We start from the raw sequence: 21,335 nt of genomic DNA, 5'->3' as shown, positions 1-21,335 counted from the left end.
AGTAGCACCTGGGCACGTAAATGGGGTCCTGGCAATGAACATGGAAGGGGTTAAATCTGAAAATCCTATGCTAAAAGTATGATTAACAATTATATTTTGCATCTAAGCGGATAATGCTCTCAAATTTGATCTCAATTTTAATAATTTAATTATATTAAAAATTATTAAATAAATTTAATTAACAAATGAAAATTACTTTATTCTTCATTCTATTTTATTAATTTGCAAATAATATATATAACAATGATTATTGATATATTAACTGAATATTAAATAGAAATATCCTCAGGTGATTTCTTTATCAAAACATATTTTTGAAATACAAAGAAACATTCAAAACTTGTTTTGATTCTGAAATCTACCTGTCGCGAAGTGTTTTCTTGCACATGAAATTTGATACATTTTAACGGACAAACAAAATAACACTTTACTCGTGCTTTCATATTTCACATTTCACATTTAACGGAAATTATGCTGAATATAAAACTCAAATAATAAATTTGTTCTATGCTATCGTAGAATAGAAGATAAAGATTATATCTAAGCATTAAAATAATTTTGATAGTAGTTGAAATTTTCATAATAACGAAGTCTGAGGGAATCAGACTTCTCCACTATAAAGTAGTTAAACAAAATCATTTCGTTATTTATTTGAATATTCGTACATATGTTTGTACAGACATTTAAGATTCATATAAGTGACATTAAGTATACATCATTTGATTATATAAATAGTCATAACGAATATGTATCATTTGTAATTTTTAATGGTACATACATACACATTAGCAACATTATGTACTTTGTACAAATTCCTTATATTATAATATATAAATGTTACACTCATACATTAATGCATTATTTTCAATATTTAGAACCGCGATGTGCAAGAAAACCTATCCTAAGCTAATAGATAAAACACAGACAAAATATGTTACTACTCACGGGTATTATACCCGCGGTCACTATGCTCGTCAAAAGTTCTACGTAATACAACTAGTCACCCGTGTCGATTCGGACCTTTCATCCTACGACATGATTGAGTGACCAGAGGAACAAAAATGCATGCGACTCACCATTAGATGCGAAGAACAGGATCGTCGATGCTCTGGTAGCCCAGGAAAAGTCATCGTGAAGGCCGTCATCGAGGAGGAGCCATGCAATTCCATAGAAGAAATAAAGACTGGAAGAAAACTGTAACAAAACGTGGAATATTATAATTTGTTCTTGGAGACAATGTTGATTTTAATGGCAATATACAGCTCAGGAAAGACAAATTTAAACTTGTCAATTTTTCAATCAGATTCTATTTTTTAATTAATAATAATTATCGTAAAATATAAGGAATAAGAATTAAATGTAGCACAAAGTAAAATGTTACTTACATTTTTGGCTTCTGAAGCACCATAGGAGATCCTTTTCGAAGAAGAACAGCAAGAAGAGGAAGGAGTGACATACCTTTAACAAAATATGAATTATTATAATTTGTTCTGAAAAACGGTGATGATAGAACGATTTAGGATAATGAAATATGAAATTCTACGAAAACTTGGAACTTTAATTTTAATTTTTAATTAACGATAATTACTACAAGATACACGGAATAAAATTAATTGAAATACAATGTGCACAGATTCTTACATGCTTAAAATTGAAGCATCGCTACATCCTTCCCACAGAAGAGGAAAAAGTGAATATTGTGAGAAACCTGTAACAAAATATTTAAAATATAATAATAATTTGTCCCTAAAAACATACTTCTGATTATTAGAAAAGTTAAATCCAATGTTTTCTAAATTCAAATTCCGTACAAACTTGAAATTTTTATATAAAAATGAATTGAATTTCTAATAAAGTTTAATTACTACAAAAGTTAATCATTTTTATTATATATTTCAATATTGAAACTTTAAACTTTTATTTCAATAGAAATTAATAATAGTTCGAGTTAAATACGAGTAATGAAATAAATTAAAGTGTAATATACAAAAATACTTACATTCTTGAACTCCAGGAGAGGCTTTATCCTCTTGCGAGACCTGCGACTCTACTACCGAAAGCGAATGTTTAAAAAAAGATATATAAAAGAAAAAAGAAAAACAAAAGACTAGTAACGCGTCCGTTCATGTAATAATCGGCGAACACACTGACTCTAATTTCGCGAATGATCATTATAATTAAATTTAATGAGCTATGATGCTCTAAAGAATATTAAAAATAATATAACGAGCAAACACTGACTCTACCGATCGCATTGCGCGCGATCACAAAAATTCTCTGTAAAAAAAACTTTATTAGAGGGAAAGGGGAAGGGAAAGAAGTAAAACATTCTGCATCACTTATTGCATCATCAGTTTTCTTCTTTCCATTGAGTGTTTATTTATGAAAATACTGCTTTTTCAAAACTATAAACTAATTATTATTCTCATTTACCGTAGACAACAAAATATCGTATTATATTATTAACTATATTATATAATTAGTCAAAATATAATTATATATTATAAAATATTTCGTATATACGTATCTAGTATGTATAAAAATTCGCAAAAAAACTAATTCTGAATGTCTATTATTAGAGCTTCAAATGTATTTCGTATTAATCAAATTTTTGTTGTTGTCAGTTCAAAATGTCTGTGCAATAGACGCGCAGAATTCAAACCAACCTACGACAGTGCCCTCTTCGAAAATAACATAAATTATCGAAAAAAAAATCGAAATGAAAGTATTATTCTAGAAAATGCGTGAAAATGCAACAAAAGCTGTTTTAATTTCTTACTTAAATTGAACTTCAGAGAAATTAATGTTAATGTTAAACAATAAAACAATTAGTTTAATTTGTTTGAAATAAAAAAATAATTTAAGATAGTTGAAATAAAAAAATGTGACTAATCTTGTCTATCTTTATCTTTGTACTCTTAATAAACTATAAAATTATTTAATTTTATTAAATCACGCACTAATGACGTTAATATTACGAATTGTGTGTAAGAATCTATACCGATTAAATATTAAATAAATATTATCAATTATTCACTAAATACGTCCGCCTACGTTATAATAAATTAAATGTTACCACATTTGCATAAAAAAACTATCAGGTTGATCATCAAGCACCGCGGCGTCCATCCGAATTTCGTGGCTTTCTTTCGAATTTCGCAGCATTTCTCTAATGGCTCCAAGTTCTCCCCATAATCAAACAATAATCTAAACAAAAGAAGACCGACATTAAAATAAATGTACAGAGAGAATAAATTATATTAAAATGAAGCAACGATCAAGATTAAATTGCTTTTAAAAGTTCATTGTACGAGATAGCGATAAATACGACAATTAGAAAGATGATCGAAGGAAAGAAGATAATCGAATAGTAGATTATAATTAGATTATAATAAATTATTATACAGAAACGTACATTAATGAAACGAAGTTGTAAAAGGACTTCTAACGCTCAGTAATACGCAACGCACAACCGATCGCTCCGTTCTCCGTCGATAGAATCACCTCGCGCGCCCCGATCAACATTTCAGTGTCGATAGGTGAAGAGAAGGAAGGAGAGGGGAGGCTCGTCGACAAGTTCGAACCTGCACGAAAGTATGTTTACAGTCTCATATTACTCTCGATATTACGTTCGACGTAGAAAAGAAATAATACGATGCATTGAAATGCGCAAATACGCATAGAAAGTAAATAAACACGAGCTGATGTAATCTAGACCAACAAAATGAAAATAAAACATCATAATATTATTATTACCGTAAAATTTGCTTTTTCTTACCGAACGATTATTGTCGAATTATATTTCATTAATGAAAGTAGTTCGATGTATGGGAAAACAGGGAAAGGAAGAAAAAAAAAAGGAAAAGAAAATAGAAAACATAAGAAAGAGATTATCAAAGTAAAAGAAGGGGAGGAAAAAATACATTGGGGAGTAAAAAGGAAAAGAATTCTTTCAAATAATACGTGATTTGTATTACTCGATAAAGATGATTTTGATTGAAAACTAATAATCGTCTATTTACATCGAAAAACGACAAATCACTGTAAATTGTACTAGATTATGAATATAAAACGAAATGAATTAAGATTCTCACCATTTTGAAGCAATAACTTGGTGTTTTATATTAAATATTCCACATTAACGACAAGCTCTTTGCAGTTGCTTCCTCTTTCGAATATGACACCGCGCGAAATGGTATAATTTCAAATTTTTATTAAAAAATATACCACCAGAGTGCGTTTAGTTCAGGAACGTATCACGTTCTATCAGTACCCGAATATTACTCGGATTTTCTAGAAATTTATTTCAATATCCGTCTATTTACATAGAAATACGATAAATCTCTATAAATTGTGTTAACATATTGCGAACTAGTCGTTTTATTGCTAACTATTCCCAGGATATAGTTAAATAATTTATCCCTAAATGACAACGATTAAAATAACGAGAATTTTTATAATCGGCTTGAAGCATTAGAATAAACACGAAAATTCTCACTGACGTGATCCACCCGTAATATGTTAATAGCTATGAATATAGAATGGTTTAAATTATGATTCTTACCGTTTTGAAGCAATGCCGTGTCGATATGTATTAAATTTTCCACATTTGTGACGAACTTTCTACAGTTGCTTCCTCTTTCCAATATGCCTCCGCGCGAAATGACGTAATTTCAAATTTTAATTCGTATTTCTGTCATCAGAGCGCAGAGGGCTCAGGTACGTATTATATTCTATTAGTACCCTGATACTGCATTTTCTCGAATTATTTTCATACAAAATTCTATAAATTATGAAACAATTTGACCTTTTTTCTAATAAATTATAATATTATATTATAATTAAACACGAGGTTTTGTAGTAATATAGATATCTTATCGATGAATAGTACTAATTTATGACGTAATTGTAATTTAAAATAAAAAAATGGGGAAAGGAAGGAAAGCAAACGCTTTAATTTTCGGTTTACATAATAAAGAGTAAATTTATACAATCAATTACAGTATCATATAAATAGTAACGACTATACGCAACATTACAAGTATTACAATATTCTTACGCGTGTAGTAAAAAACATCATCTGCGCTATACTACACTTACACGATACTTATCGTTAATATTTACAATGCTCCGAAGCGAGCGGAATTTCTCTCATTTTCATCGAGAAAAAACGCTTAATATCTCGAAAATGATTCTTGGAATCATTCGACAGCCATAAAATGTCGAGATATTGAGGATATCAAGGCTTTTATCAGACGTACCGACAATTTATAAAAGAATTATTAATAGCTATTATTTAAATTAATAAATTGACGTTAAAATCACGAAAAATGGGCCTTGATATCATTAAAAACTTTATATAATGTTCATCAATGGAAAAGACTGTCTAAATCTTTCTTCTACAAAATTTTCCATGATTATTTTTATATAGCAGTACATTATTTTAGTTAATTTCATATTTTTTCTTCTGTTTATCCATGTACTATATTATAAGAAGCAGTAGATTACACTGAAATCCTAAGAATATAATATAAATTAAGAATCGAAGTACGAAGTGCTACCAGAGCATCCATAATTATTCAGGTGAACGTACTCACTAATGCAAGATCATAAATCACAAAAATATCATCAATGAATGTTTCCTCACTTGACACCGAAAGATCCGTATTTAACGATCATTTCTACGCAAAGGCACGTTATTCGAGTAGACATTATGCGCAAGAATTAATATGGCAAGAAGTTTATTAAACAAGTCCCTGTAAAGAACTAACAGACTTTTTTCTACTTTCCTTGCAATTTATCACTTTTAAGTTAGAAGATTTCGTTGATTAATTTATTCCTTGATCGTTTTATTCCCTTTTTTTATTAATTATTCCCTTTTTCGCCAGAGCATTGAAAACAATAAGGAAATACTGCTGATGATAATAAGAAAAATTGCAGGGAATATAATTCGTTGTTATATTGGTTAAGGCACTAGATATAATTGACGCTTATACTTCATTAAAATATCGATTTTCGATTCCGTAGCATGTGATACAAATATCTTTTTATGTTCGTAATTATGATATTGTTACGTTATATTTACTTATTGACAATAATTTTTGTGCAAAAATAGTTTTGTATCTCATCTATATTTATTTTCGTATATCAAAAATAATCATTTTTATAAGCTTTTCATTACCAAAATTTCAATCTAAATTCCATTACAAAGTGATAAACACAGTGTATGAATAAAAAGAAACTTTATCCATAACCTTTATTTCTAACTGAATAACTAATCAAGCGAAAAGAACCTTTGAAACCTTCCGTAATTGAAGAAATACCTACTTGAGACAAGATTAATTTGTTCTTTCTTCACCTACTAAAGTAAATGTCTTCCAAATCTTACGATATTCATTTCATAAACTACTCGCACAGTTGGAATATTTATAAATATTTTTTGTATAATATGAATAGATCACTTTCCTAAGTATAATATTACAATATGTTTCTTAAAAACAACCATTGTACACTTAAAAGATTGCAACATAAAAGATCGTGATTTTCATGTTTGAACCAGTACTCTGTCTTTATATGATGTCTATGATATTTGAAAACGAAATTTTTTTAAAAGCTTTATGATACAGATCACAATAGAAAATTGTTATACTTGAGAATATGTATAATCGATTGTACAAATACTTCACATCTACGATCAATTAACGTAATACTTTATATTTGATAAGAATATAAATATTTATATAGTTCAAACAATAGCATATTTTGCAACCTAAGTAACCAACTATACATCGTAATATAAATTTGATATAGTCAGCAACTACAATAAGCGTAAATTGATAAAAAAAAGTAATAATAATGCAGACCTGTCCGCGGTCCGACACATGTATCAAAAAACACTTTTCCTATTCCATAATTTCATTATAAAACTACGATGATGGCCGTAGGTTTATATTAAGAAACATTGGTATGTGAAAAGCATCTGACCAATATCAATGCTTTTAACGAATTATAAATTTTACATCATTCCCTTCACTTCAAAGCTAGTAAACAATCTTCAACTTTACTACGAATGAGGGAAACTCATAGCATTAAGCGTCTTATCGGTAGACAGGTCTGTAATAATTTAATCCTAATAAACTATGGCTTTTTATAAACATATGTATAATCTAAAGTCTGTTGTTTTAAAAAAATATATATCAATGTATATATCAATATATATATACATTGATATACGTATTTCTTACTTTTCTTTTACCACATCTTTTGACTTTATTATAATACAATTATATTCTTAGAAAGAAAAAGATAAAAACATTATACTGTACTGTTATTTTAAATTCGAGCTTCTAGATTTCCAGTGATATTATATCATGTACAGTTCTATTCAATTTCGGCATTATCGGAATCGTTTAAGAAAACTACAATCAGAAAGATTTAATTTGGATAAGAGCAAACACAATAAACCAAAGACAGTATAGCCGTACTTATACAATTCGTATTCATGGTTTAAAACTGCAATGATACAAGACATGGCAGTTGAACAAAAAAAATGTATCGTTAATATTAATTTAATAGATCAGCATTACATTTCTTTAATTTTAAAAATGACGAATTATCTTCAATTTTAAAAACGACATATTATCTTCAGGCACTGCAATAAATTCCGAGTATATTTTACAGAACAAGATTAAATGGCACAAAATTGATATTCGTACTTTCAATTCTAATAAAATGTATACAATAATAAAATTTGTATCATATACCACTGAAAATATAAATGTTTTTCCCTTACTTTATCTTAATTTCGTTTGTCCTTCGAAGACAAGAGTTTTAATTATGCATGTATGGTAGATAAAAGTTAACGATTAATATGGTATTAGGTAACGTATATCGTTAATATATGGTTATAAAATTGCTTAAAGAATAATTGGCAATGTACATCTTTCTTGTAAAATTCCTTATGCTTTTTCTATTGGCACATGACAAATTTTGTATTCATTTGCTGAAATTTATAAATGTGCTCTTCCGCATCTACCCTTTGTACGAACATTTTATTATTTCCTGAATTTTGAAGATTAATACTTAAATCATATTGCAAAGATATATCTTTGCAACAATATTCATATATTTTATATTTTCACATAAACATTTTACTGATCCCAAAGAAAAATGTATGGTATTGTTGCACACTACTCATGCCCTGCACTTCAAAGATCGGATTTGTCCTGCATGACTTCCTCTGAACAATTTCTGGAGGATAAATAAAGTAACGTCAAAAAGACTATACTATGGAAACATAGATATAAAGCTTAGATAAATACACCAACTCTTTCTTACAAATAAAAGTCAAGTATGCTTCTAATTTTGTATTTCATACTGTATCTAACATCGAATAAATTTACTAAGATTTCGAAATATTATTAACCGAGTTGGTGGATAAGTATGATGAAAACAATTATTGATGACAAATAATACATAAAAGTATTTTAAATCGGAAAATGTAGCAAGCGAAGTTGCCCTGCAGCAAATCAGCATAAAAATATAAAGAATAAAAATCTAATATTGTTAAATAAATATGCATTAGTTAAGCTAAATATTAAATTATTATAAATGTTAACCATTTAACCATTTAAGGCTACAGGCAGTAAATAGGCATAATTATTAGTATCATTTTGACAATACTTTAAAGTAAAACTAGGTACTTATGAATGAACTTAGCCTTAAAGAACGGAACAGTGGCGAACTTTTGGTACAGCATGGACTGCAACGAACGATATAAATGAATTCTTTCCACAAAAACGTATATATACATTACAAGCACCGATACTAGCGAAGAACATAGGATCAAAGTGATTGTAAATGCAGCACTATTTTTGCAAAATATGCAAATTGTGCTATACATTATGGTCGTCTTAAAGCTCGCCTTAACCAATATGAGTATTACAATCCATTACGTAAATTATAACAAGTATCCATAAATTTCCGTTTGAATATTTCTGAAACGACGAAATTTCCACGACACATTTACATGCATTGTATTTAGTAATGGTAAACTTTGCATTGCGCTAAACATATATATATATATATATATAACACTAGAAATTTCAATCCAGTCTTTACAGTCATGAATGAACATACCAATGTATGATATATTATTTACGTATAAGGATCTCGCATATATGTATATGTAAATGTTTTTCAACACTAAACATACAGTGAAGAGAGTTTAAGGCACATAAACAATAGGCAAGTTGATCAAACATAGTTATGCAGTAACAGCAAAAAAGAAAAATTGCATCATTTCTGATATACTAATTACAACCTTCTTAACGAAGCCATACTGAGGGAACTGCATTTGGCCTTTCGTGTCGGCTGAACCGACATAGGTGCTACTAGAACATCATCTCTAGATGGCGAGCCTGAACCACCATTACCCAGCTCCTGGAAAGACACACGAATATCCGTTTATCCTATTTATATATACAATTTTTCTGTACATATATGTAATACCAGGAGGGATTAAAACAATACTAATTTTACATTAATCACATTGGGTAAACAAAACAATTTAAACATTTAAACATTTAATTCACACTGGAAGCAAAACTAATAGAGAAAAAGAAATAAGAAAGAAAGAAAATAAGAAGGATACTTTAATATGAAAAATAACATCATGCAAGTTTGTAGGTATCATGAAGAAAAAATACTTCATACTTTTTTCTCATTGCAAATATATTTTACGAAAAGAAACCAAACAAAGAAAAAAGAAAGGATTCCAGCCTTGTTGATCTGTATAGCACTTGATAGATATATGTAAGCAGTAACAGGAAAAGAAAAAAAAAAAAAAAAAAAAAAAAAGAAAAAAAAAAGAAAAAAGAGTAAAGAAAATCTCAGTTAATACAAAATGCCTCTAATAGGGCAAAGTTAACTTAATAAAAATATAAATTTTTAGCTTTTCTAGAATCCATTTTAAGAGAATCGTCTTAATCATGAATAGCATAAAATTAAGTTTCTCTATTTAATTTGTGACACGAAGTATTTTGATCCAGTCGAAACACTGTGTGGCGTCACATTCCTAAAAGGAATTTTATCTGTTGAAAGTAAAATTCTACTAACCCTCCTCTCTACTCCCTTTCACGAGAGGAGACGTTAAATTGTATTAATATTTCCTATATATTCTAGAGCGAATATTAGTAAGCACTTCAATATTATAATATTTAGCTAATATTCAATAAAATAAACGCAATACGGTATACTTACGTGATAGAGTATACAAATTTATCCACTAACGTTATTTCCGCATAAGTAAAAAACAAATATCGTGAAAAGGACATAATTCGCACACATTATGGATGAATTAACGTATCTCATAAAATAAGAAACCAAATAGAACAACAAATTAAGATGAATATAAGAAAATGATGTATTATGTTGTATATACAATAAATTAATCTGCTCCAATATCTGCATAAATGTCTTAAAATAATGAAAATAAGAAATGAAATAAATTGTTTCAATGTTATAATATCAGATGTTTACATAATATTTTTAGAGAGATATACACAAGAAGAAAATATTGTAAACGGCAAAATGATTTTACAATTACTCATTCAAGCAAACTTCTATAAAAGCGATAGAAATCGGACGTGCAATTCGAAATTGAACGCGTTAATATTATATATATATAAAAAAAAATTTGATTAATATATTGAACTCATTTCAATATGAACAGATCAATATGAAAGAGACAACAATCTCCTGTCGTGAAATGAAAGTAAATAAGGAGAAAAGAAAAAAGAAACAGCATAAGCATATAGTAAAGAAAGATGCATGCGGTAATAAACTGTCAACTAACGTTAATATTGTTGCAACTAGCAAGCCGCATCTGTGCAAGTTGCTGACTCGCCGGAGTAAGGCTGTTAGTGGATCCGAATGGCGACATCATTGTTGACATTGCTCTCTTTAATTTGCTTGGAGTTTTATTAAAACTAAACGCCCTGCCAACTTTCATTCGTGTACGAGATGCGAACCTGAAGAAAAACAGTTGTTACAAACTCATTTAAATTTAAACATTTGGACAAAAAACAAAAGCGATGTTGAAATTTTATTTTCCTTTAATAGTTTACTCAACTACATAAACTAAAATGACTTGTTCCAATAATGTACTAATATTTAATATATAATTAAATGGAGGAAAATAAATTTTCAAGCAAACAAAGGAATTAGCGAACTTAAAAGAATCCCAAACCGTAATAATAGACCAGTTCAAGTAAATATTACACCATAATAGTTACTAATGAGCATGCAAAAATTGAATTATAGCAAGTAATTTTTTATTTTGTTCATGCTGAAGTATTACATCACAACTATAAATCTATATTACAAATGTAAGAGTAATAAATAAGGCTTAATTGCGAGGTTACAGAGTAGACTTTCCATATTATTAAAATCTTTTATGGCCTATAAAATAAAAAAAGTAATTAAAGTTCATTAATGATATATAATTAAATACTAAAACTTGAACCACTAAGTAGGTGGTAGTGTTGAAAATTTCACGCCTTAACAACTAAGAAAAATGGAAACTTAACTATATAAATAGCAACTATTTAGATTCATTACTCACTAAAAAATATATCTTTCTTAGTCCAATATTATAATTAATAAAACATAATTTAATATGCAGAAATTTACGTATATCGAAACTTAGGAAACTAAGAAATTGTAAACTTAGTCAAGTCATAAAATATATCTTTACTTTGGTTCAATGTCTATTGAAAAACGTAAATACTGCATACGATCTTAAATGTCGCTATATCACAATCAGTAGTACTACTAATTATCTTAGTTTAGGATTTTGTTGTACCATAAAAACTATTACAAATCCCAAGGAGATTACATACAAATCAATAACAAACAATTTAAAGCTAAAATGCCATTCAGTATAATCACTAATATGTATTATTCTTTTATTAATCAACATGTAGAAAGTCTGATGTTCATATAAAATATGAAATCATCGAGGGGTCAAATAGATAGATATTAAATATTTTAATCACATATTAATGATTTTAAACAGGCTGATAATATTCAATATTATGCTTGAACTGGCGAAATTTTTTGTGAAGTTGTTTAATTTTCTATATTTTTACACTAAAGAACGCGATTGATTTATTTAAACAAGCAGGGAACAAAGGACCAAAGCGAGTAAAAAAAAAAAAGATAATCAGCCTGGTGCGAAAACTGACGGTAGTGGGACATGTAACGTGGTTTCACACATGCTATTGAGTAGGAACACATACGGGTCCATATACTCCAGGTAAAAATTATGAAATAGGCTCCTGCAACCAAACGAGTCGTCGCCCCATTATTTTTTGTTAACATGCAATACAGGAGAAAAACAGTTTAGAACGACTGATAAATCTTCCCCTTTACAAATATGCATATTTTTTCTATAGAAATGTCTACTTTATCAAATAGATTCATACCAATTTTTGTATAACATGTAATACAGATATAGAACACGCAAAGGTCTTATTTTTAGCATATCCTAAATACGAATATAATAAGAAGATTCTATGTGTGAATGTGTGCTATAGTTCAGCAAAACTTAATAGCAATGCAAAAAAGTATATTATAAGCTAAGCTATTCTAGGAGCATAATACTAATTAATTATATATTTATCATTCTTATATCTAATAAAATTCTTTAATCTATTTATATGAGAAAATCATCTTTTTTAAGTGCTTCTCTACAAAAAACTGTAAGTACTATTTTTATCATATCTACAAATACCGTTTTTATCTTAAATAATGTTTCATTTACAATATAATTTCTTTCAATTTTTTTTACAATAAAAAACGGACTTACAGTTATAAGAGAGAGATACGGTCATATGCGATTTTAACGATATACGACAGGTACCAATTAAGTTTCAACTACTTACTTAAATGCTTTACTTAATGTTCCTAATGCTACATCGCTTGTGTCAATTTCAAGTTGATGCGAATCAAGACTTATCAGGAACGTATCCTGCAAATATAGAAATAAAAATACTGTTACTAATAAGCTGCAAACAGTAATAATATATAAGCAAGATGAATACTAAAACTTACCGCATCAGCTTTACACACTGTATTAGCCATTTGTCTACACAAAGTTCGTAAATAATTTGTCTTATTTACTTCCTCATCAGTAATTGTAAATGAAAATAATTTTTCCTTTAACTCTTGATTACTTCTCACCATTAAAGCAAATACCTTATGACATTCTATAAATAATATACATAAAACAAAAAGTGTATTTTTTCATATTTGCTCTGCTTTACTTCATTTAACATATACATTTTAAACTTTTCACAAACATTTTATTAATCTTCACACGTACGAAATATTTGATAGTGTTATAAATTTTGTAATCATGTTTTTCTTATAAAATAAAAAAAAATTACAATAAAAATAAAAATAAGAAACATATATCTATTACATGTTTAAACACAATTTAGTTCATTATTAGTTTATAATATTGTTCGTTATAAACTTACCATCCGTTTCTCGGATATCAACAACCTTTTTTATCGTACTAAGTGATAACATCTTAATATGTTTATAGGGTTTTCCTTGACTTAGTTTAGTTGTATGCAATCCGTTTGCTGTATTAGGACTTTTTAACGAATTAAAAGCCTTTGACCTTTTCTTGCATATTTCGAGAGTATCGGTAAACAAAAACAAAACTAAATGATCCCCACGTCCACTTAAACCCTCACCAAGTTCCATCACATCACATTTGCCAATAAATGATCGATGTGAAGAAACTAAATGCGGTGGACAGTTGTCGATTTCGTTAAAAATATCAAACATAACCAGTTGACCTTCAGTTTTTCTTTTATCCTCGTTTATATAGGTCATAACTTCTTTAATACTGCTAATTGATAACTCCAAAGCGCTATGATCTGGATTATTTTTATTTGTATGTTTAAGGATATCTGCAAAACATTAATGTGTAAAAATATTAATTACTATGCAAAATTTATTATCATCTTAATTATTTAACTCCTTCGGTATAAGCATCAATTATATTGCCAAATCTAGAATCGAGTGTCGACTTCGATTCACTTGTATGAAATGCATATGTATGGCAAAGTGTTGACTACAATGGACAACCGTAAATACATGACGACTAATAATGATCAAGTATTAGATAAAAGTATCAACCGTGAGATAACACTATGTCACAAACGATTGTCGTACCGAAGAGATAATAACTTTAATAAGTACATGTACTTGCCGTTTAATAATAAACTAATACTGGGTAACCTTTGTACTGGTTTAATTAACAGTTCCTTTAAACTTTGTCTGCCACATTCAGGTTTCGTCTGACAAACCTTCAGAAAAGCATGAAATCGTGGTTTGTTTTGATCACATTGATCGAGCATTTCCTTTGTATTTTCGAAGAAGTTGACATACGGTGGATACGCCTTGACTAGGTCAGGTGCGAACTTCAGAAATATATTACCTATACTATTGTCCTCCATCCAATGAGTAGTGCTGTATCTCAGTTCTTCCAACATTTTTTTATGAACTTCATAAATAGGTGGAAAATTGCCAAATATAATTTTAGCTTCTGTGCAATTTAATAACTCGCCAGTTGTATCTATAAGATCTTCTAGTGGAGATTTAAACAGCTAGTAACATAAATAATATTACAAATATGTAATATTATATGCATAATGTTAATTTATTGTTTGTTTCAGCGTAATACATAGTGAGACAGATCTTACCGTCATAATTGTACTGAGAATACCAACATAATTAGATTCTGTTTGTACTAATTCTAAGAAAACTTGATGACGCGGAGATAAATTTTTCCTAGAGGTGTCTGTATTAACAGCTTCCACTTCTGGAATATCTAGCAGTTATTAACAATTCAAATTTATATTATCTTCCCCTTCATATGGTTCATATTAAGTATTATCAATATTTATAGTAAAACATGGGGAACTTAAATTATGTATATTGTTAGTATAATTGTGTTAGATGAAATATAAAAATACAATACTTTATTTAACAAAAGAAATGAACCACAAAGGAAGGGAAGATGTACTTAGCAGGACTGTTAAAAAAATATTAGAATATTTGTAATTGTTAATTGTAGGATATTTTTAAATTACATCTATCAATTCTATAATTATGTTTTATAAACAACTAACCATCAAGTAATGGTTTGTCTGGACTCGTTGTACAATCAAGAAAGCTTCCACTAACACTTAAATGTCCTGCATCACTGATGCTGGATCGTCTCTTATGCAATGCTGGAGAATCTGCACCATTTTGAACCAGACTAGATAAAGTTTCTGCTAAGCGTTTGCGTTTTCGTCTTGTGGATGCTGTACTTGGAGTAGCAGCTTGTTGACTATCACGTCTAGTTGATACAGTTGGTGATAGAACGGATTCCAAATACTAAATGTAAAATAAATAATTGAGAATGGGAAATATATAAAATATTTTAATAAACTTACATCTTCAAATAAATATTCCTTTTCGTCAGCTGCACCTTCATTCTGCACAGACGTCCAAAACCACTCTGCTTTTACAATATGTGCTCTCACAGAAGCTAAATCTGGTAATGCATTTACGTTTGATTCATCTACAACCTAAAATGATAGTAACTTATTATAATTCTGATCTATTTATATTTACCATGCCTAATTAATACAAACAAATAACGTATATGTATATTGAAACATATAATACACAAATTCTATTTATTTCTTTTATAATATAACAAAAACATATACTATATAAACTGTTAAACATTTATAAAGGACAAAATACTAATTATGCAATTCGTTATTACTACAAATTAAAGGAACACACTCTAATACATCACAAAAACAACACAACAATAGGAATTCTCTATACTTAAATTACTACATCCTGGTATTATATATAATAAAACATTCATAAATAATTTCTCTAAAATTAACAATTTCTATTCTTGCTAATTATAAGTTTCTATTTAATGTTAAAATACCCTAATAACCTCATCCCTACTTGTCTACAACTTGTTATTTAGTGGAGCAAGTTATTAACCTTTAATTCCATAATTTAACATAATACCCATTAAAAAAATAAAAGTACCAAAGATAATGGCTTGTCCTTCTGTTTGTCCGATTTTATATGATCATCTTTCAGAATGCAACTTTTAGAAGACATATTTAAGTAACTTTCATCTGATGCAAAAGAACTTGTTGAGCCATATTCAGAAGTTGATAATTTTGCTACCTTAGCAGGGATGGGCAGGGGACTAGGTAAAGGAGTATATTTTTGCTTTTGATGAATTTCTGGAATTTGCTTGCATGGATTAATAACCACGTACTGTTTAAGCATTGGAGAAAAATTTAAATGACTAAGTTTTGACAAAATGGAAGAGTTCAGTTTACATGTACTCAAAAAACCTTTGTTTTTCGTTATTGGTATAGATGAATCATACAAAAGAGAATCATTAAGTTCTAAATCATGTTGTCTTAATAAATTAGGATGAGAATGCATTCTTTTTAATTTAAATTTTTCCAGAGAACAAATTTTATGAATTGCGATACAAGATTTAGCTTTCCTCCATTTGATATACCGTTTAGGAGATATAATTTTTCTGTTAAAAAAAAAGGAATTTCGTGCACACTGCGTATTCTTACAAAACTGTATCAAATTAGTTTTTCTAGCAGAATACTGCTTGTTTATGTGTTGAGTAACCTTCTTTTTACATAATGTAGAAGAGTTAAAATTATATAACCCTTGCTGAGTGCACACATTTTTATTACCAGTGTTATAATACGAAAAAGCATTAAACATACTGTTCTTAATTCTTTTATCATTACATAGAAATGAAGATGATGAAGATAAAGACATAGAATGCATATCCAACATAGTAGATGTAACAGGAAAATTGCTTTCTTGTAATGCATTAACGTCATTTGTTTGTATTACATTAGACATACTAACACCAGAATCAGCTCGTTCTATAGAAAACTCAGACATAAAAGATTCATCTGATAAACTTGGATAATCATATAAATTATCATCCATACAAATTGCTGAATCCTGACTAATATCATTTAATATAGAATAAGCACACTTATTTTCTTTAAGTTCAAAATGTTGAGGAACATAAGAACAGAAACAATGTGGAAAGTGTCTTGTACTCAATTTTTTAGTTAAATTTGTATTATTAACATGGAAAGTATGTGAAGAATTTATGAGTTTTGTGTTAGGAATGGTATTAGTGTATGGATTATAAAAATTGAAGGAAAACGGTTTTGTTTTTAAATAAGGATATGGAGTATAATTAGGATTTTTAGTACATGGCAGCGTGTCAAAAGTATCGTTTGATTTCTTGTACTGATGACTTCCTAAATCTGTTACCTAAAGGATGTATTACATATGTTTGTTTTACATATTTTTTACTTTATGAAATATGTAAAATATTGTATTGTATAAACTTACCACATGTGTGCAATTTGGATCATCAATTTCTGTAGATTCGCCTCCTTGTTGTTGTAAAACCTCACACATATGACGTTTTTCTTCGTCAGGAAAACCAAAGAAACATACTTTCGCACCGAAAAATGGTTTTAGCTTATGAGTTGTAATCTACACAAAATCGTTATGTTACGTATAAATAATTATATAATTATATCACATATAATTATATCGTATATTAAATGTTATATATATTAAATGTACCATCGTTATTGGCAAAAATAGATAGTAAGAATTGAACAGTGAAATATTTGAATATAGTTATTAATATAATTATTACCAATTCTTCATTATTTCCATAACTGGAAATATCGTCTTTGGCATTCCATAATGCTGTCACCCACTCCATAGACATAATAGGGACACGAAATGTAACAGCATATCTATACTTATCTCCGCCACAACAATTAGCAATGAGATGCGTCACCTTTGCACCCATTTCTTTCCTAATACTTCCACCCATATTGTGAATCATATTAATCAACTTGGTCTATGATATTAAAAATTAACATCATAATATTTCTATTATTATGATCTACATTATATCAATTAATAAGATGAAACTAACCAATTCATCCTTTTTCCTAAATCCAGTAAACACTACTACTGTGCCTACCATGGCTTGTGTATACATTGGTCTAGTAATACTAGGTAATGAGTCCTTTTTTTCTGCCAACTGCAGAAGTGCTGTTGGTCCCAATATTCTACAACGTGTTAAATTAAACCAACCAAAAGTCAGATTCTTTTGATTATGTTTCAACATGTTACAAATTATATGAAATTAAATATGACAAACCTATGTGCACTTTTATGAAGAGCATCATATTCAGGTCCCTCGAACTTCTTTAATATAAAGTAAGTACAATATGATGTATCTTCTACATGTTCTAAACCAGTTTCAGATTTGAGAACAGGTACGCTAAACTGCTGAGCAGCAGCACCAAGTGCAGGATCATCACCAGCTGCACCAATCAAGCATATCCTTTTCTTACGTGGTATAATCAGAGCTGAAATTTAAACAAATTTCCAGCTATCATTAGTAAAATTTAATGAAACAATGCTACCAATAACATTTTGCATCAAGGTTTAATATTTTACAAATATTTTATCATTTACATAACAAAATCAATAATTTAAATTTAAAAAATTTATTTATAAATTTAATTATAAATTTATTTTCAGTTACAAAATGTATTATAAATAAAGTAATTCAAATTAAGAAAACTAAGAAAAAAGTAATTATTTTTATGAAATTTAAATTATTAATATGATATTATCGATTATTATTATTTATTTGTTTATAATTCGACAATAATTTCACTATCTAAAATTTTTTAAATACCTGAAGTCCAAACACACAGTAATTATAGCTAGAAATAACTAAATTTATGTATGTATGAATCCTAAATGCAATAAATACACAGAAAGGACAATAAATATAATGGTGTTGTACACATAAACAAAGGGTGCAGTAAACTCCTATTAATTTCATGTCTAATCTCATTTCATATGATACAGGTACCAGCCCCTAATATCTTGTATTATTGTATTACAATTGACCCACAGATAATTGTATGTAAATAATGACTAATCCTGTACTAAACAAATATGACTAGAAAGTGCAAAGTGTAAATATTTGTCCTATATCTATAAACTAGTGATACTGATCAAATACTTGCAAAAGATGTACTGAAATCCTTTTGATGATTTTATTTTGAAAAATGTTTTAATAATTGTGTTATTAAATAATAAACGTAAAATATAAGAGAATTTTATTCAGTTATTTATTATTTATCCATTAATTAATAATAAAAAATATTAAAAATGAAGTGAATATAACTAAATTTTTGCAGAATAAATAAAATATAAATAATTGTGCTAGTAAACAGTGAAAATAATATTTAATATGTAAAAATTTAATTCTTCATTTATTTAACAAACAATCACTGACTGATAACATAAGTTTAATCAAAATATTTTTAAATGATATTGCTTTCAAATACGTGTCTATATATTATTAGTAAATAATACTATTAGTAAATAATGAAAATAATTCGTGAGATGTAATGTATAATAAATAATGTATCTTAGATGACAGCAGATGATTTTAACCTTAAAATGACACGAAGATAAATATGAAAGATAATTAAATTCAAAACGAGTATATAACGAACTGTAGGGAAGCTCATAAAGACATTTCGGACTACCAAATTTCTGACGTAATTTTGGAGAATAAGTCAAGGCCAATTTTATAAGAAACCGTTGACATTCATCCCGCGTAAAATTCAAAACACAATATAAAAGTGTATAAGAGAAGTAGCGGATATGATACGTCGATTTTATCTATGGATCAGAATGAGTGACAGATATAAGACACAAGCATTGTCGCGTGAGTTTTGATAAAGAGTGAGGTAGGGTTAGTCCATACAGGTGCCTATGGTATATGCAACAATTAACAATGTAGATCAATAGCTAAACATAATAGTAAAGATGAAAATATTAGCGAACTTACGCTCACTTCTAACTGCCTCTTCACTATTTATATCACTGATACTGCTGTGAACGCTTTGCTCTTCCATTTTGGCCGTTAGTTACAACATCGTTCTTCTCGTACGCTCTTCTTCGTACTGATCATTGAGAGCGCCTCCTATGGGCTACGAACGAATCCAGTGAGAGAAAGGACCCGGAAAAATAAAGAACAGTGGAGCTTGATGGCGCAGCATACAGCGCCCTTGAATCTTATAGACAAAACACAAGTTCAAATGCTGAACAGGGTTCCCTTAGGTGTATTATTTTCACGGACCCTACAGTACATAAGATTCCTCAGATCTATATATGTATACGTATACATGTATAAGCATATGTATATATATTTGGATATTGGCACCAAACGACACTTTTTACCATCAGCATTTATTTAAAATCCATTATGAATATAACAGTCGAATAATCCACGGTTCTTCTGCTAAATTCGCAAATGTCATGAAGTGGCACAAAAACGTAATTATCAGTAGTGCCGTGATTTTGCTACTTATCACCGTTTTTCGCTCGACATTCTTCTCGCATCTATTACTCACTAATTGCCGAGATTCTGTTTCTCTTCTCCTTCCTGTAACGAGGACACACAATAAATTTCACTCACTTCAGATTGCTATGCAAAATTCGCCTTATCTCTTACAAAGGGATTGATAAGTTCAAATTAAAATGAAATTTCAGTGCGGTATTAAACTATGATTTATAAGGTTCAGAAAGGATTACGTATGTAAAAGAACCTAAGATGGGAAGCAGTGGTGTAAGAACATTTCGCAATTTTAAATATTGAAAACTAACAATAACTATCAGCTAAAGACAACACGCGCTGTTAACGCTACTGATATTAGTGTGAAGTTGATGATTATACTAGATCTCTATATATCACTGCGTATCGCGTAATACCAATTATTTTTTTACTACCGCATTCTTAAATTGCACAAATAACAGTAAATTGAAAATTATATAATGTTTAATTTGACAAAAGTGTAATATAAATTCTAATTTAACAAAGAAAATGTTGCAAAATTAAGAGTAACTTAGATTATGGCATTATTAGATTTCTTTCCAAATGGATGGTAGCATTGACAAATTTACGCTACCATTTTTCAAGCGTTTAAACTTCTGAAACAGTAAAACTATAACGATTAACTGTAATTATAGCGACTCAAAAGCAATATTCAAAGAAATAACATACAAAAAATGATCGACACAATACAAAATAGTCAATACAATCAATAACATATCATTTTTTCATTTATGATATGTAT

At 28.7% G+C, this 21,335-nt stretch overlaps 2 protein-coding genes across 13 annotated transcripts in view; both read right to left on the bottom strand.

The window, feature by feature from the left end:
* LOC139996398 (cyclic nucleotide-gated channel alpha-3) overlaps positions 1-1,177 on the bottom strand; it is a 260,924-nt gene extending 259,747 nt beyond the window's left edge. The window contains exon 1 of the mRNA XM_072020757.2: positions 1,077-1,177. The gene's annotated coding sequence lies outside the window, so the exon portion shown is untranslated. The remainder of the gene's footprint in view (positions 1-1,076) is intronic.
* Positions 1,178-4,952: 3,775 nt separating this feature from the next.
* Pbl (epithelial cell transforming 2 pebble) lies at positions 4,953-20,976 on the bottom strand. 12 transcript variants are annotated; one of them, XM_072021019.1, is made up of 18 exons: positions 20,866-20,976; positions 20,048-20,644; positions 18,332-18,542; positions 18,104-18,239; positions 17,816-18,025; positions 17,500-17,646; positions 16,138-17,418; positions 15,516-15,650; positions 15,207-15,456; positions 14,778-14,905; positions 14,285-14,681; positions 13,542-13,982; positions 13,114-13,268; positions 12,945-13,030; positions 12,246-12,338; positions 10,856-11,030; positions 9,323-9,441; positions 4,953-8,250 (listed from the first exon to the last, which is right to left on the bottom strand). In XM_072021019.1, exons 2-18 carry the CDS (start codon positions 20,112-20,114, stop codon positions 8,208-8,210), a joined length of 4,074 nt encoding a protein of 1,357 aa, XP_071877120.1. In that variant the 5' UTR covers positions 20,115-20,644; positions 20,866-20,976; the 3' UTR covers positions 4,953-8,207. The 12 variants fall into 12 exon arrangements, with proteins under 12 accessions (XP_071877120.1, XP_071877118.1, XP_071877117.1 ...); XM_072021017.1 differs by having other exon boundaries at positions 20,048-20,339; positions 20,440-20,956; XM_072021016.1 differs by having other exon boundaries at positions 20,714-20,956.
* Positions 20,977-21,335: the final 359 nt, after the last annotated feature.

The sequence above is a fragment of the Bombus fervidus genome, chromosome 18, assembly GCF_041682495.2.
Source record: "Bombus fervidus isolate BK054 chromosome 18, iyBomFerv1, whole genome shotgun sequence".
Classification (NCBI taxonomy): Eukaryota; Metazoa; Arthropoda; class Insecta; order Hymenoptera; family Apidae; genus Bombus; species Bombus fervidus.
Note: the sequence above shows the minus strand (reverse complement) of the source record. Positions and strands in the feature narration are given on the sequence as shown.

Excerpts from the sequence above, each read along its gene's own strand:
- Pbl (XM_072021019.1), bottom strand. The coding sequence starts at position 20,114 with ATGGAAGAGCAAAGCGTTCACAGCAGTATCAGTGATATAAATAGTGAA. Across the intron at positions 18,543-20,047 it reads AGAGGCAGTTAGAAGTGAGC|CTCTGATTATACCACGTAAG; the intron begins GTAAGTTCGCTA and ends TTTAAATTTCAG. Across the intron at positions 12,339-12,944 it reads ACATTAAGTAAAGCATTTAA|GAGCCTATTTCATAATTTTT; the intron begins GTAAGTAGTTGA and ends GTTTGGTTGCAG.